Below are 12,438 nucleotides of genomic sequence, written 5' to 3'. Positions count from 1 at the left end.
TGTGCCTCAGTTCCCTCATCTGTAAAATGGGGATTAAGACTGTGAGCCCCACGTGGGACGTGGACCGTGTCCAACCTGATTAGCTTAGAAGTAGCGTGGCTCAGTGGAAAGAGCACGGGTTTTGGAGTCAGAGGTCATGGGTTCAAATCCCTCAATTCCCTCATCTGTAAAATGGGGATTAAGACTGTGAGCCCCCCTGTGGGACAACCTGATCACCTTGTAACCTCCCCAGCGCTTAGAACAGTGCTTAGCACATAGTAAGCGTTTAATAAATGCCATCAATATCATTATTATTGTATCTACCCCAGTGCTTAGGACAATGCTTGGCCCATAGTAAGTACTTGTAAGTACTTATAGTAACTACTCTCAGTGGAAAGAGCCCGGGCTTTGGAGCCAGAGGTCACGGGTTCAAATCCCGGCGCCGCCAATTGTCAGCTGTGTGACCTTGGTCAAGTCACTTCACTTCTCTGGGCCTCAGTTCCCTCATCTCTAAAATGGGGATGAAGACTGTGAGCCCCCCCGTGGGACAACCTGATCACCTTGTAACCTCCCCAGCGCTTAGAACAGTGCTTTGCACATAGTAAGCGCTTAATAAATGCCATCATCATTATTATTATTATCATTATTATTATTATTATTATTACTTAACAAATACTGTTTGTTTGTTTTTTTAAATGGTGTCATTTTCCAGCAGTCATTGTCAAGGCCCAGATCCCTAGGCCTAGAAATGACTTTGAGGGTTGATCTGTTCCAGCCCCCAGGTCCATCCCAGATAGACCAGGGGGTCTCACATGGAGATTCCCTATCTTTCTTGGGAATTAGCTTCCCTTTTTGAACATCCTCGTATTTTCCGAGCACCAACTGCAGGCAGAGCACTGGGCTCTGAGACCTACCACCCTGATGGTTAGGAAGTCCTTTCTTAAGACAGCAACCATCCCCCCCCCCCCCCCCCCCCCCCCCACTGCCTTACCTCCTTCCCCTCCCCACAGCACCTGTATATACGTATATATGTTTGTACGGATTTATTACTCTATTTTATTTGTACATATTTATTCTGTTTATTTTATTTTGTTAATATGTCTTGTTTTGTTGTCTGTCTCCCCCTTCTAGACTGTGAGCCTGCTCTTGGGTAGGGACTGTCTCTAGATGTTGCCAACTTGTACTTCCCAGGCGCTTAGTACAGTGCTCTGCACACAGTAAGCGCTCAATAAATACGATTGAATGAATGAATGAGTGAACCAAAATCCCTACCGCTCACCATGCCCCCTCCTACCTCGCTTCTCTCCATAACCCAGCACCTTCACTCTTTCAGCGCTAACCTTCTCGCTGAAGGTTAACCCCCTCGTCCCCCTCTCCATCCCCCCATCTTACCTCCTTCCCTTCCCCACAGCACCTGTATATATGTATATATGTTTGTACAGATTTATTACTCTATTTATTTATTTATTTATTTTACTTGTACATATCTATTCTATTTATTTTACTTTGTTAGTATGTTTGGTTTTGTTCTCTGTCTCCCCCTTTTAGAATGTGAGACCACTGTTGGGTAGGGACTGTATATGTTGCCAACTTGTACTTCCCAAGCACTTAGTACAGTGCTCTGCACACAGTAAGTGCTCAATAAATGCGATTGATTGATTATAATGGCATTTATTAAGCGCTTACTATGTGCAAAGCACTGTTCTAAGCGCTGGGGAGGTTACAAGGTGATCAGGTTGTCCCACGGGGGGCTCACGTCTTCATCCCCATTTTACAGATGAGGGAACTGAGGCCCGGAGAAGTGAAGTGACTTGCCCAAAGTCACACAGCTGACAAATGGCAGAGCCGGGATTTGAACCCATGACCTCTGACTCCAAAGCCCGGGCTCTTTCCACTGAGCCACGCTGCTTCTCTGATTGATTGATTGATTCTCGCTCTGCCTCCGTCTCGCCGCCGTCCCCTAGCCCGTGTCCTGCCTCTGGCCTGGAACGCCCTCCCTCCTCAAATTCATTCACTCGTATTTATTGAGCGCTTACTGTGTGCAGAGCACCGTACTAAGCGCTTGGGAAGTCCAAGTTGGCAACATAGAGAGACGGTCCCTACCCAACAGTGGGCTCACAGTCTAGAAGGGGGAGACAGAGAACAAAACAAAACATGTTAACAAAATAAAATAAATAGAATATGTACAGGTAAAATAAATAAAGTAATAAATACGTACAAACAAATATACATATATACAGGTGCTGTGGGGAAGGGGAGGAGGGGGAAGGGGAAGACAGAGAACAAAGCAAAACATATTAACAGAATAAAATAAATAGAATTTATTTATTTTATTTGTACATACTCATTCTGTTTATTTTACTTTGTTGATTTGTTTCGTTCCCTGTCTCCCCTTTCTGGACTGTGAGCCCACTGTTGGGTAGGGACCGTCTCTAGATGTTGCCAACCTGGACTTCCCAAGCGCTTAGTACAGTGCTGTGCACCCAATAAGCGCTCAATAAATACGATTGATTGATTGTTGGGTAGGGACCGTTTCTATACGTTGCCAACTTGGACTTCCCAAGCGCTTAGTACAGTGCTCCGCACACAGTAAGTGCTCAAGAAATACGATTGATTGATCGATTGATTGAGAGGAAGGAGGGGGCTCAGTCTGGGAAGGCCTCCTGGAGGAGGTGAGCTCTCAGTAGGGCTTCCTCAGATCTTACAGACAATGACTCTCCCTCCCTTCAAAGCCTTATTGAAGGCCCATCTCCTCCAAGAGGCCTTCCCAGACTAAACCCCGCTTTTCCTCATCTCCCACTCCCTTCTGCGTCGCCCTAACTTGCTCTTTTTTGCACTTCCCCTCCCTCCCACCCCCACAGCACTTAGGTATCTGTCGTCGTATTTATTTGTCTCGATGTCTGTCTCCCGTCTCTAGACTGTGAGCCCGTTGTGAGCAGTGATTGTCACTGTTTATTCATTCATTCAATCGTATTTATTGAGCGCTTACTGTGTGCAGAGCACTGTACTAAGCGCTTGGGAAGTCCAAGTTGGCAACATATAGAGACGGTCCCTACCCAACAGCGGGCTCACAGTTATTATTATTAACCAGCACTTGGCGCACTCTAGGTGCTCAGGAAATATGAATCAATCAATCAGTCAATCATCGATGTCTGTCTCCCGTCTGTAGATTGTGAGCCCGTTGTGAGCAGGGATTGTCACTGTTTATTCATTCATTCATTCAATCAATCGTATTTATTGAGCACTTACCGTGTGCAGAGCACTGTACTAAGCGCTTGGGAAGTCCAAGTTGGCAACATATAGAGACGGTCCCTACCCAACAGTGGGCTCACGGTTATTATTATTAACCAGCACTTGGCGCACTCTAGGTGCTCAGGAAATACGAATCAATCAATCAATCAGTCATCGATGTCTGTCTCCCGTCTGTAGATTGTGAGCCCGTTGTGAGCAGGGATTGTCACTGTTTATTCATTCATTCAGTCGTATTTATTGAGCGCTTACCGTGTGCAGAGCACTGTACTAAGCGCTTGGGAAGTCCAAGTTGGCAACATATAGAGACGGTCCCTACCCAACAGTGGGCTCACAGTTATTATTATTAATCAGCACTTGGCGCACTCTAGGTGCTCAGGAAATACGAATCAATCAATCAATCGTATTTATTGAGCACTTACAGTGTGCAGAGCACTGTACTAAGCGCTTGGGAAGTACAAGTTGGCAACATATAGAGACAGTCCCTACCCAACAGTGGGCTCACAGTCTAAAAGGGGGAGACAGAGAACAAAACCATACTAACAAAATAAAATGATTGATTAATCGACAGGGAAATAATAATAATAATGATGGCATTTATTAAGCGCTTACTATGTGCAAAGCACTGTTCTACTGTTCTTTCCAAGCGCTTAGGACAGTGCTCTGCACACGGTAGGCGCCCAATAAATACAACTGTTCCTGTTCCGCCATTCTGCTTCCCTGTGCCTCAGTTTCTCAACTGCAAAACGAGGATTCAGTACCCGTTCTCCCTCTTCCTTAGACCGCGAGCCCCATGTGGGACAGAGACTATATATGACCCGATTAACTTGATTATACCCCCATTGCGTAGAACGGTGCTTGAAAAAAGGAAGGGTTTAACAAAAAGCAGCAGCAGTGGCGTCTCAAACACACCCGCCTCGTGTTTGATGTTTGCCCGGAGATGGATGGACAATTTGCCCGTTTTGGGTAGAAATCCCACGTCACTGCTGGTGGCTCCGATGCCCGTTTCCTACCAATATCAGATCCAGGAGGTGGATGGGGCCCTCCCCAGGCTTTAGGGCCACTTTTGGGTATGATCTTACGGGAAGCATCAGCCAACTTGCGTAGCTAACACACCGCAGCGTCCCTACACAACTTTCCAACCCCAGCCAGAACAGTCCCCGCAAACCGACATCCTCAAGGTGCTGTTGACGCCCGTTTCACGTCCCCCTCTTAATGTTTCACAGGCGAAATCAGAAACGTCCCTTCTGGGAAGCTGCTGGAATTGTCGAATTGTATTTTTGCTTTTGTTTTTAAACAATACTTTCCACCCCCGCCAGTCCGGAGCAAGGAGCCGTGTGTTGCAGCACGAAGGCTGAGTTCTGCGGTCTTGGCGGACACCGCAGGGAGTCATTAAGAAGGGGAGAAGTGAGATATTTGTTTTTATCTCTGGGGAGGATGCAGACCAACTTGACGAATTTCTAGCAGTTTTGTCTTCTGGTGGCGAGAGACTGCAGTGTCTCACCCAAAGTACTACTGATCATCATTTTTAGACTGTGAGCCCACTGTTGGGTAGGGACTGTCTCTATGTGTTGCCAATTTGTACTTCCCAAGCGCTTAGTACAGTGCTCTGCACATAGTAAGCGCTCAATAAATACGATTGATTGATTGATTGATCATCATCATCATCAATCGTATTTATTGAGCGCTTACTATGTGCAGAGCACTGTAGAAATGTTTCTACAGTTTGACATTGCATTTTCTCCTTCCCTGCTGACGTTTTCCCCAGCTGCCGGAGGTTAATTTGATCTCGTTAGGGAAGTATCCGTGAGTCACTCGGCCTTTTGGTGGCGATTTCCAGTCAGTTGATGTTAAAACCACCTTCGGTGGTTCCGTTCGTCATCCGGAATACGGTCTGCCCTCCCTCTTGGTAGTGTGTTTTATTTTTTTCCTAGAGATTGACTCATCTTCGAAGTAGCTTTAAAAAACAAAAACCTGAGGCGAGTGGAAAGAGATTGCGAACTCGCCCTGGGTTCAGCCTTCCTCTCCTGAACTGGAATCAATCAATCGTATTTATCGAGCGCTTACTACGTGCAGAGCACTGGACTGAGCGCTTGGGAAGTACAAATTGGCAACATATAAAACTGGAAGCTACAGATCTGGATTTCCAGGGCCCTGCGTGGGTTAGGGAGGTCTGGGGAGCTGGTTACGGTGGACTGTCGGCAGGGGGGTTTCCCCTTAAAAAGATTTACAGTTGATCAATCAGTCGTATTTATGATGATGAACTCTGGGCTCTGGGGTTAGACGAACTCGCGGGAAGTTTTATTTTGGATTTGAAAAGTGACATTGTGGACTGTAAGTTCTTCGTGGGCAGGGAATGAATGTAGGAATGTAGAGAAGCAGCGTGGCTTAATGGAAAGAGCCCGGGCTTTGGAGTCAGAGTTCATGGGTTCAAATCCCGGCTCCGCCAATTGTCAGCTGGGTGACTTTGGGCAAGTCACTTCACTTCTCTGGGCCTCAGTTCCCTGATCTGTAAAATGGGGATGAAGACTGTGAGCCCCCGAGGGACAACCTGATCACCTTGTAACCTCCCCAGCGCTTAGAACAGTGCTTTCCACATAGTAAGTACTTAATAAATGCCATTATAAAATGTATCTACCAACTCTGTTATATTGCCATATTGTACTCTCCCAAGCGCTCAGTACGGGGCTCTGCCCACGATAGGCGTTTAATACCGTTGATCGGTTAATGCGGCCTTCAAAGAAGAGTGGCCGAATCATCATCAATCGTATTTATTGAGCGCTGTACTAAGGGCTTGGGAAGTACAAATTGGCAACATATAGAGACAGTCCCTACCCAACAGTGGGCTCACAGTCTAAAAGACAGTCTAAAAGAATCAGTGTGGCAGAGGTGGGCCCTTCTCCAAGTTCCTCCGCGGGACCCTCGCCACTCCCGTCGACCTCCCCAAAGCTCCTTCCTCACCCCCCAGCCTCCACCCAACCCCCTCATGGGCAGGGGTGATACCAACGATGGCTTCCAGCCCCAAACTCCGCAACTCCACCACTGCCCGGGCCACAAAGAAGAGGCCGGGGACGGGTTGGTGGGCTTAGTCGAGGTCTTCTGATTTTGAGGGGAACTCAAAAAAATAAAGGGGGAGGGAGTTTCAGGCCTGAGGAGGGTTGTGGGCATCGGAGAGCAGGTTGGCATTAGAGGAGCAGGGTTAAAGAGAAGCAGCGTGGCCTAATGGATACAGCACAAGCCTGAGAGTCAGAAGGATCTGGGTTCTAATCCTGCCTCCGCTCCTTGTCTGCTGTGTGACCGCAGGCCAGTCACTTCACTTCTCTGGGCCTCAGTTCCCTCATGGGGATTATGGTAATAGTAATGATGGCATTTGTTAAGCGCTGACTATGGACCTGGGTTCTAATCCTGCCTCCGCTCCTTGTCTGCTGTGTGACCTCAGGCCAGTCACTTCACTTCTCTGGGCCTCAGTTCCCTCATGGGGATTATAATAATAGTACCGGAGGGGATGGGTTCCGAATCCTCTCAGTTCCCTCTCTGGGTTCCGAATCCTGCCGTCTGCTTGGCACCATCGGGCCAGGTTTCGGGGATCAGAGAGGTCGAGACGAGGAGACGTTTGTGGCAGGGTGCCATGGGTGAGGGCGTGGAGAACAGAACCCCGGGCATCCAAGACTCGTGCCTGGTGAAAAGAGCCCAGACTTGGGAGTCAGAGGACCTGGGTTCCCATCCTGGCTCTGCCATTTACCTGCTGTGAGACCTTGGAAAAGTCTTTTTTTTTTGTAATGTTATCAGTTTAAACGCTTACTATATGCCGGACACTGAACTAAGCCCTGGGGTAGAAACATGCTAATCAGGACAGTCCCTGCCCCATGTGGGGCTCCCCCAATCCCCATTTTACAGGTGAGGGAACCGAGGCACAGAGAGGCTAAGTGACTTGCCCAGGGTCACACAGCCAAGTTGCAGAACCCAGGTCAGGACCAGTCTGACTCTTCTAGACTGTGAGCCCACTGTTGGGTAGGGACCGCCTCTATACGTTGCCAACCTGTACTTCCCAAGCGCTTAGTACAGTGCTCTGCACAGAGTAGGCGCTCAATAAATACGATTGAATGAATGAGGACCTGATCTATCCGCAAGGCCACGCTACTTTTCTAGCCCTCAGTTTCCTCATCTGTCAATTGGGGATTCAATACCTGTTCTCCCTCCTACTTAGTGGGACAGGGACCGTGTCCGACCCGATTAATTTATATCCACCCCGGCGATTAATACAGTTCCTGGCACGTAGTAAGCGCTTACTCTAGTAGCGGCTCCCCTATTTCTGGAACCCAACTGCCCAGAGAGTAAGGGGCTCCTTTGACAAGACCCTGAATTCAGAAGGCTAATGGTGAAGCTATGTGTTGCCAATTTGTACTTCCCAAGCGCTTAGTACAGTGCTCTGCACATAGTAAGCGCTCAATAAATACGATTGATTGATTGATTGATTGAAACCCCCCCACCTTTTTTTTTTCCTCATAGTTGATTATGGAAGAAGTACACAAGAGTAATAACTCCGAGACAGGGCCTCAGCCGGGCACCGTGGTTCAGGGTACTCACCTCTCTCACGTTGCCCAGCAGGTAAGTCTTCCCCTCAGCCGTACCGATCGAGCGCTTACTCTGTGCAGAGCACTGGACTAAGCGCTTGGAGGGCGTAAAGCGTGGCTTAGTGGAAGGAGCCTGGGCTTGGGAGTCGGAGGCCGCCGGTTCTAATCCCGGCTCCGCCGCTCAGCAGCTGTGTGACTTTGGGCAAGTCGCTTAACTTCTCGGTGCCTCGGTTCCCTCATCTGTAAAACGGGGACGAAGACCGTGAGCCCCAGGTGGGACAACCTGATGACCTTGTATCTATCTAGAGAAGCAGCGTGGCTCAGTGGAAAAGAGCTTTGGAGTCAGAGGTCGTGGGTTCAAATCCCGGCTCCGCCGCTTGTCAGCTGGGTGACTTTGGGCAAGCCACTTCACTTCTCTGGGCCTCAGTTCCCTCATCTGTAAAATGGGGATGAAGACTGTGAACTCCCCGTGGAATAACCTCATCACCTTGTATCCTATGTTTTCTAGACTGTGAGCCCACTGTTGGGTAGGGACTCTCTCTATATGTTGCCAACTTGTCCTTCCCAAGCGCTTAGTACAGTGCTCTGCACACAGTAAGCGCTCAATAAATACGATTGATTGATTGTATCCCCCCCCCCAGCGCTTAGAACAGTGCTTGGCACGTAGTAAGCGCTTAATAAATTGCCATCAGTATTATTATTATTATTACCCCAGTGCATGGAACAGTGCTTGGTACATAGTAAACCCTTAACCAACACCGTTATTACTATTATTGTTACAATCCAACAGAATTGGCAGATTCCGTTGTAGCCAGCTGGTTGAGGAATAAATTCATTTTCCGATGAGTGGGTCAGGGCCGTTTTGTTGTTTTTTTTCCACAGCCCAAGGTTAACAAAGAGTCTCCGGGAGGAATGTTTGCCTTTCCAACTCCCTGATCTCCTACTACAACACAGCCCAGACACTTCCCTCCTTTTTTTTTTTTTTAAATGGTACTTGCTAAGCACTTCCTCTGTGCCAGACACTGTTCTAAGCACTGAGGTGGAGGCCAGATTATCAGGTTGGACACAGGCTACATTCCACGTGGGGCTCAGCGCTTAGAACGGTGCTTGGCACGTAGTAAGCGCTTAACAAATACCATCAGTACCATTATTGTAATCCCCATGAGGGAACTGAGGCCCAGAGAAGTGAAGTGCCTGGCCTGAGGTCACACAGCAGACAAGGAGAAGCAGCGTGGCTCAGTGGAAAGAGCCTGGGCTTTGGAGTCAGAGGTCATGGGTTCAAATCCCGGCTCCACCAATTGTCAGCTGGGTGACTTTGGACAAGTCACTTCACTGCTCTGGGCCTCAGTTCCCTCATCTGTAAAATGGGGATGAAGACTGTGAGCCCCCCCATGGGACAACCTGATCACCTTGTAACCTCCCCAGCGCTTAGAACAGTGCTTTGCACATAGAAAGCGCTTAATAAATGCCATAAAAAAAAGGAGCGGAGGTAGGATTAGAGCCCAGGTCCGTAGTCAGCGCTTAACAAATGCCATCATTACTATTACTACAATCCCCATGAGGGAACTGAGGCCCAGAGAAGGGAAGTGACTGTCCTGCGGTCACACAGCAGACAAGGAGCGGAGGCAGGATTAGAACCCAGATCCTTCTGACTCTCAGGCTTGTGCTGTATCCATTAGGCCACGCTGCTTCTCTTTAACACTGCTCCTCTAATGCCAACCTGCTCTCCGATGCCCACAACCTCCCTCAGGCATGAAACTCCCTCCCCCTTTATAGGTGATGGACCACCATCCCCTCCGGTACTATTATTATAATCCCCATGAGGGAACTGAGTCCCAGAGAAGTGAAGTGACTGGCCTGAGGTCACACAGCAGACAAAGAGCGGGGGCAGGATTAGAACCCAGATCCGTAGTCAGCGCTTAACAAATGCCATCATTACTATTACTATAATCCCCATGAGGGAACTGAGGCCCAGAGAAGTGAAGTGACTGGCCTGCGGTCACACAGCAGACAAGGAGCGGAGGCAGGATTAGAACCCAGGTCCTTCTGACTCTCAGGCTTGTGCTGTATCCATTGGGCCACGCTGCTTCTCTTTAACACTGCTCCTCTAATGCCAACCTGCTCTCCGATGCCCACAACCTCCCTCAGGCCTGAAACTCCCTCCCCCTTTATAGGTGATGGACCACCATCCCCTCCGGTACTATTATTATAATCCCCAGAGGGAACTGAGGCCCAGAGAAGTGAAGTGACTGGCCTGAGGTCACACAGCAGACAAGGAGCGGGGGCAGGATTAGAACCCAGATCCGTAGTCAGCGCTTAACAAATGCCATCATTACTATTACTGTAATCTCCATGAGGGAACTGAGGCCCAGAGTAGTGAAGTGACTGTCCTGCGGTCACACAGCAGACAAGGAGCGGAGGCAGGATTAGAACCCAGATCCTTCTGACTCTCAGGCTTGTGCTCTATCCATTAGGCCATGCTGCTTCTCTTTAACCCTGCTCCTCTAATGCCAACCTGCTCTCCGATGCCCACAACCTCCCTCAGGCCTGAAACTCCCTCCCCCTTTATAGGTGATGGACCACCATCCCCTCCGGTACTAGTATTATAATCCCCATGAGGGAACTGAGGCCCAGAGAAGTGAAGTGACTGGCCTGCGGTCACACAGCAGACAAGGAGCTGAGGCAGGATTAGAACCCAGGTCCGTAGTCAGTGCTTAACAAATGCCATCATTACTATTACTGTAATCCCCATGAGGGAACTGAGGCCCAGAGAAGTGAAGTGACTGGCCTGCGGTCACACAGCAGACAAGGAGCGGAGGCAGGACTAGAACCCAGGTCCTTCTGACTCTCAGGCTTGTGCTGTATTCATTAGGCCACGCTGTTTCTCTTTAACACTGCTCCTCTAATGCCAACCTGCTCTCTGATGCCCACAACCTCCCTCAGGCCTGAAACTCCCTCCCCCTTTATAGGTGATGGACCACCGTCCCCTCCAGTACTATTATTATAATCCCCAGAGGGAACTGAGGCCCAGAGAAGTGAAGTGACTGGCCTGCGGTCACACAGCAGACAAGGAGCGGAGGCAGGATTAGAACCCAGGTCCGTAGTCAGCGCTTAACAAATGCCATCACTACTATTACTGTAATCCCCATGAGGGAACTGAGGCCCAGAGAAGTGAAGTGACTGGCCTGCGGTCACACAGCAGACAAGGAGCGGAGGCAGGATTAGAACCCAGGTCCTTCTGACTCTCAGGCTTGTGCTGTATCCATTAGGCCACGCTGCTTCTCTTTAACACTGCTCCTCTAATGCCAACCTGCTCTCCGATGCCCACAACCCTCCTCAGGCCTGAAACTCCCTCCCCCTTTATAGGTGATGGACCACCATCCCCTCCAGTACTATTATTATAATCCCCAGAGGGAACTGAGGCCCAGAGAAGTGAAGTGACTGGCCTGCGGTCACACAGCAGACAAGGAGCAGAGGCAGGATTAGAACCCAGGTCCATAGTCAGCGCTTAACAAATGCCATCATTACTATTACTATAATCCCCATGAGGGACCTGAGGCCCAGAGAAGTGAAGTGACTGGCCTGCGGTCACACAGCAGACAAGGAGCGGAGGCAGGATTAGAACCCAGATCCTTCTGACTCTCAGGCTTGTGCTGTATCCATTAGGCCACGCTGCTTCTCTTTAACACTGCTCCTCTAATGCCAACCTGCTCTCCGATGCCCACAACCTCCCTCAGGCCTGAAACTCCCCCTTTATAGTGAAAGACCACCGTCTCCTCCCCCTTTTGGTATATGACAGACCACTGCTCGCCCACCTTCAAAACCTTACAAAAGTCCCACCTCCTTCAAAAAAGCTCAGCCCCTCCCTTCTGCATCTCCCCTGCATTTGCATCTAGACCCTTTAATAATGATAATCAATCAATCAATCATATTTATTGAGCGCTTACTATGTGCAGAGCACTGTACTAAGCGCTTGGGAAGTACAAATTGGCAACATATAGAGACAGTCCCTACCCAACATTGTGCTCACAGTCTTAAAGGGGGAGACAGAGAAAAAAAAAACAAAACCAAACATACTAACAAAATAAAATAAATAGAATAGATATGTACAAGTAAAGTAAATAAATAGAGTAATAAATATGTACAAACATATATACATATATACAGGCGCTGTGGGGAAGGGAAGGAGGTAAGATGGGGGGATGGAGAGGGGGACGAGGCGGAGAGGAAGGAAGGGGCTCAGTCTGGGAAGGCCTCCTGGAGGAGGTGAGCTCTCAGCAGGGCCTTGAAGGGAGGAAGAGAGCTAGCTTGGCGGATGGGCAGAGGGAGGGCATTCCGGGCCCGGGGATATATTATTATTAATATATGGTATCCGGTAAGCACTTAGTATGTACCAGGCACCACTTTATTAAGCGCTGCCATAGATAACAGGCTGATCAGGTTGGACTCAGTCCCTGTCCCACATGGGGCTCACAGTCAATCAATCAATCAATCATATTTATTGAGTACTTACTGTGTGCAGAGCACTGTACTAAGCGCTTGGGAAGTACAAGTTGGCAACATCTAGAGACAGTCCCTACCCAACAGTGGGCTCACAGTCTGAAAGGGGGAGACAGAGAACAAAACCAAACATACT

At 48.9% G+C, this 12,438-nt stretch overlaps 1 protein-coding gene across 3 annotated transcripts in view; it reads left to right on the top strand.

Annotated features, from left to right (window-relative positions):
• ATF1 (activating transcription factor 1) overlaps window positions 1-12,438 on the top strand; it is a 37,859-nt gene that overhangs the window by 7,286 nt on the left and 18,135 nt on the right. Inside the window, exon 2 of one of the 3 annotated variants that reach the window (XM_038752673.1) lies at window positions 7,738-7,836. The exons of 1 other annotated variant lie outside the window; for it this stretch is intronic. In XM_038752673.1, coding sequence (XP_038608601.1) covers window positions 7,744-7,836 — 93 coding nt within the window. In that variant the 5' untranslated portion in view covers window positions 7,738-7,743. Of the gene's footprint in view, window positions 1-4,547; window positions 4,636-7,737; window positions 7,837-12,438 lie in introns of all 3 variants that reach the window. One more of the 3 variants, XM_038752676.1, reaches the window with a different exon arrangement.

This window comes from Tachyglossus aculeatus, chromosome 10 (assembly GCF_015852505.1).
Source record: "Tachyglossus aculeatus isolate mTacAcu1 chromosome 10, mTacAcu1.pri, whole genome shotgun sequence".
NCBI lineage: Eukaryota > Metazoa > Chordata > Mammalia > Monotremata > Tachyglossidae > Tachyglossus > Tachyglossus aculeatus.
This window is presented reverse-complemented; position numbering and strand designations above follow the sequence as displayed.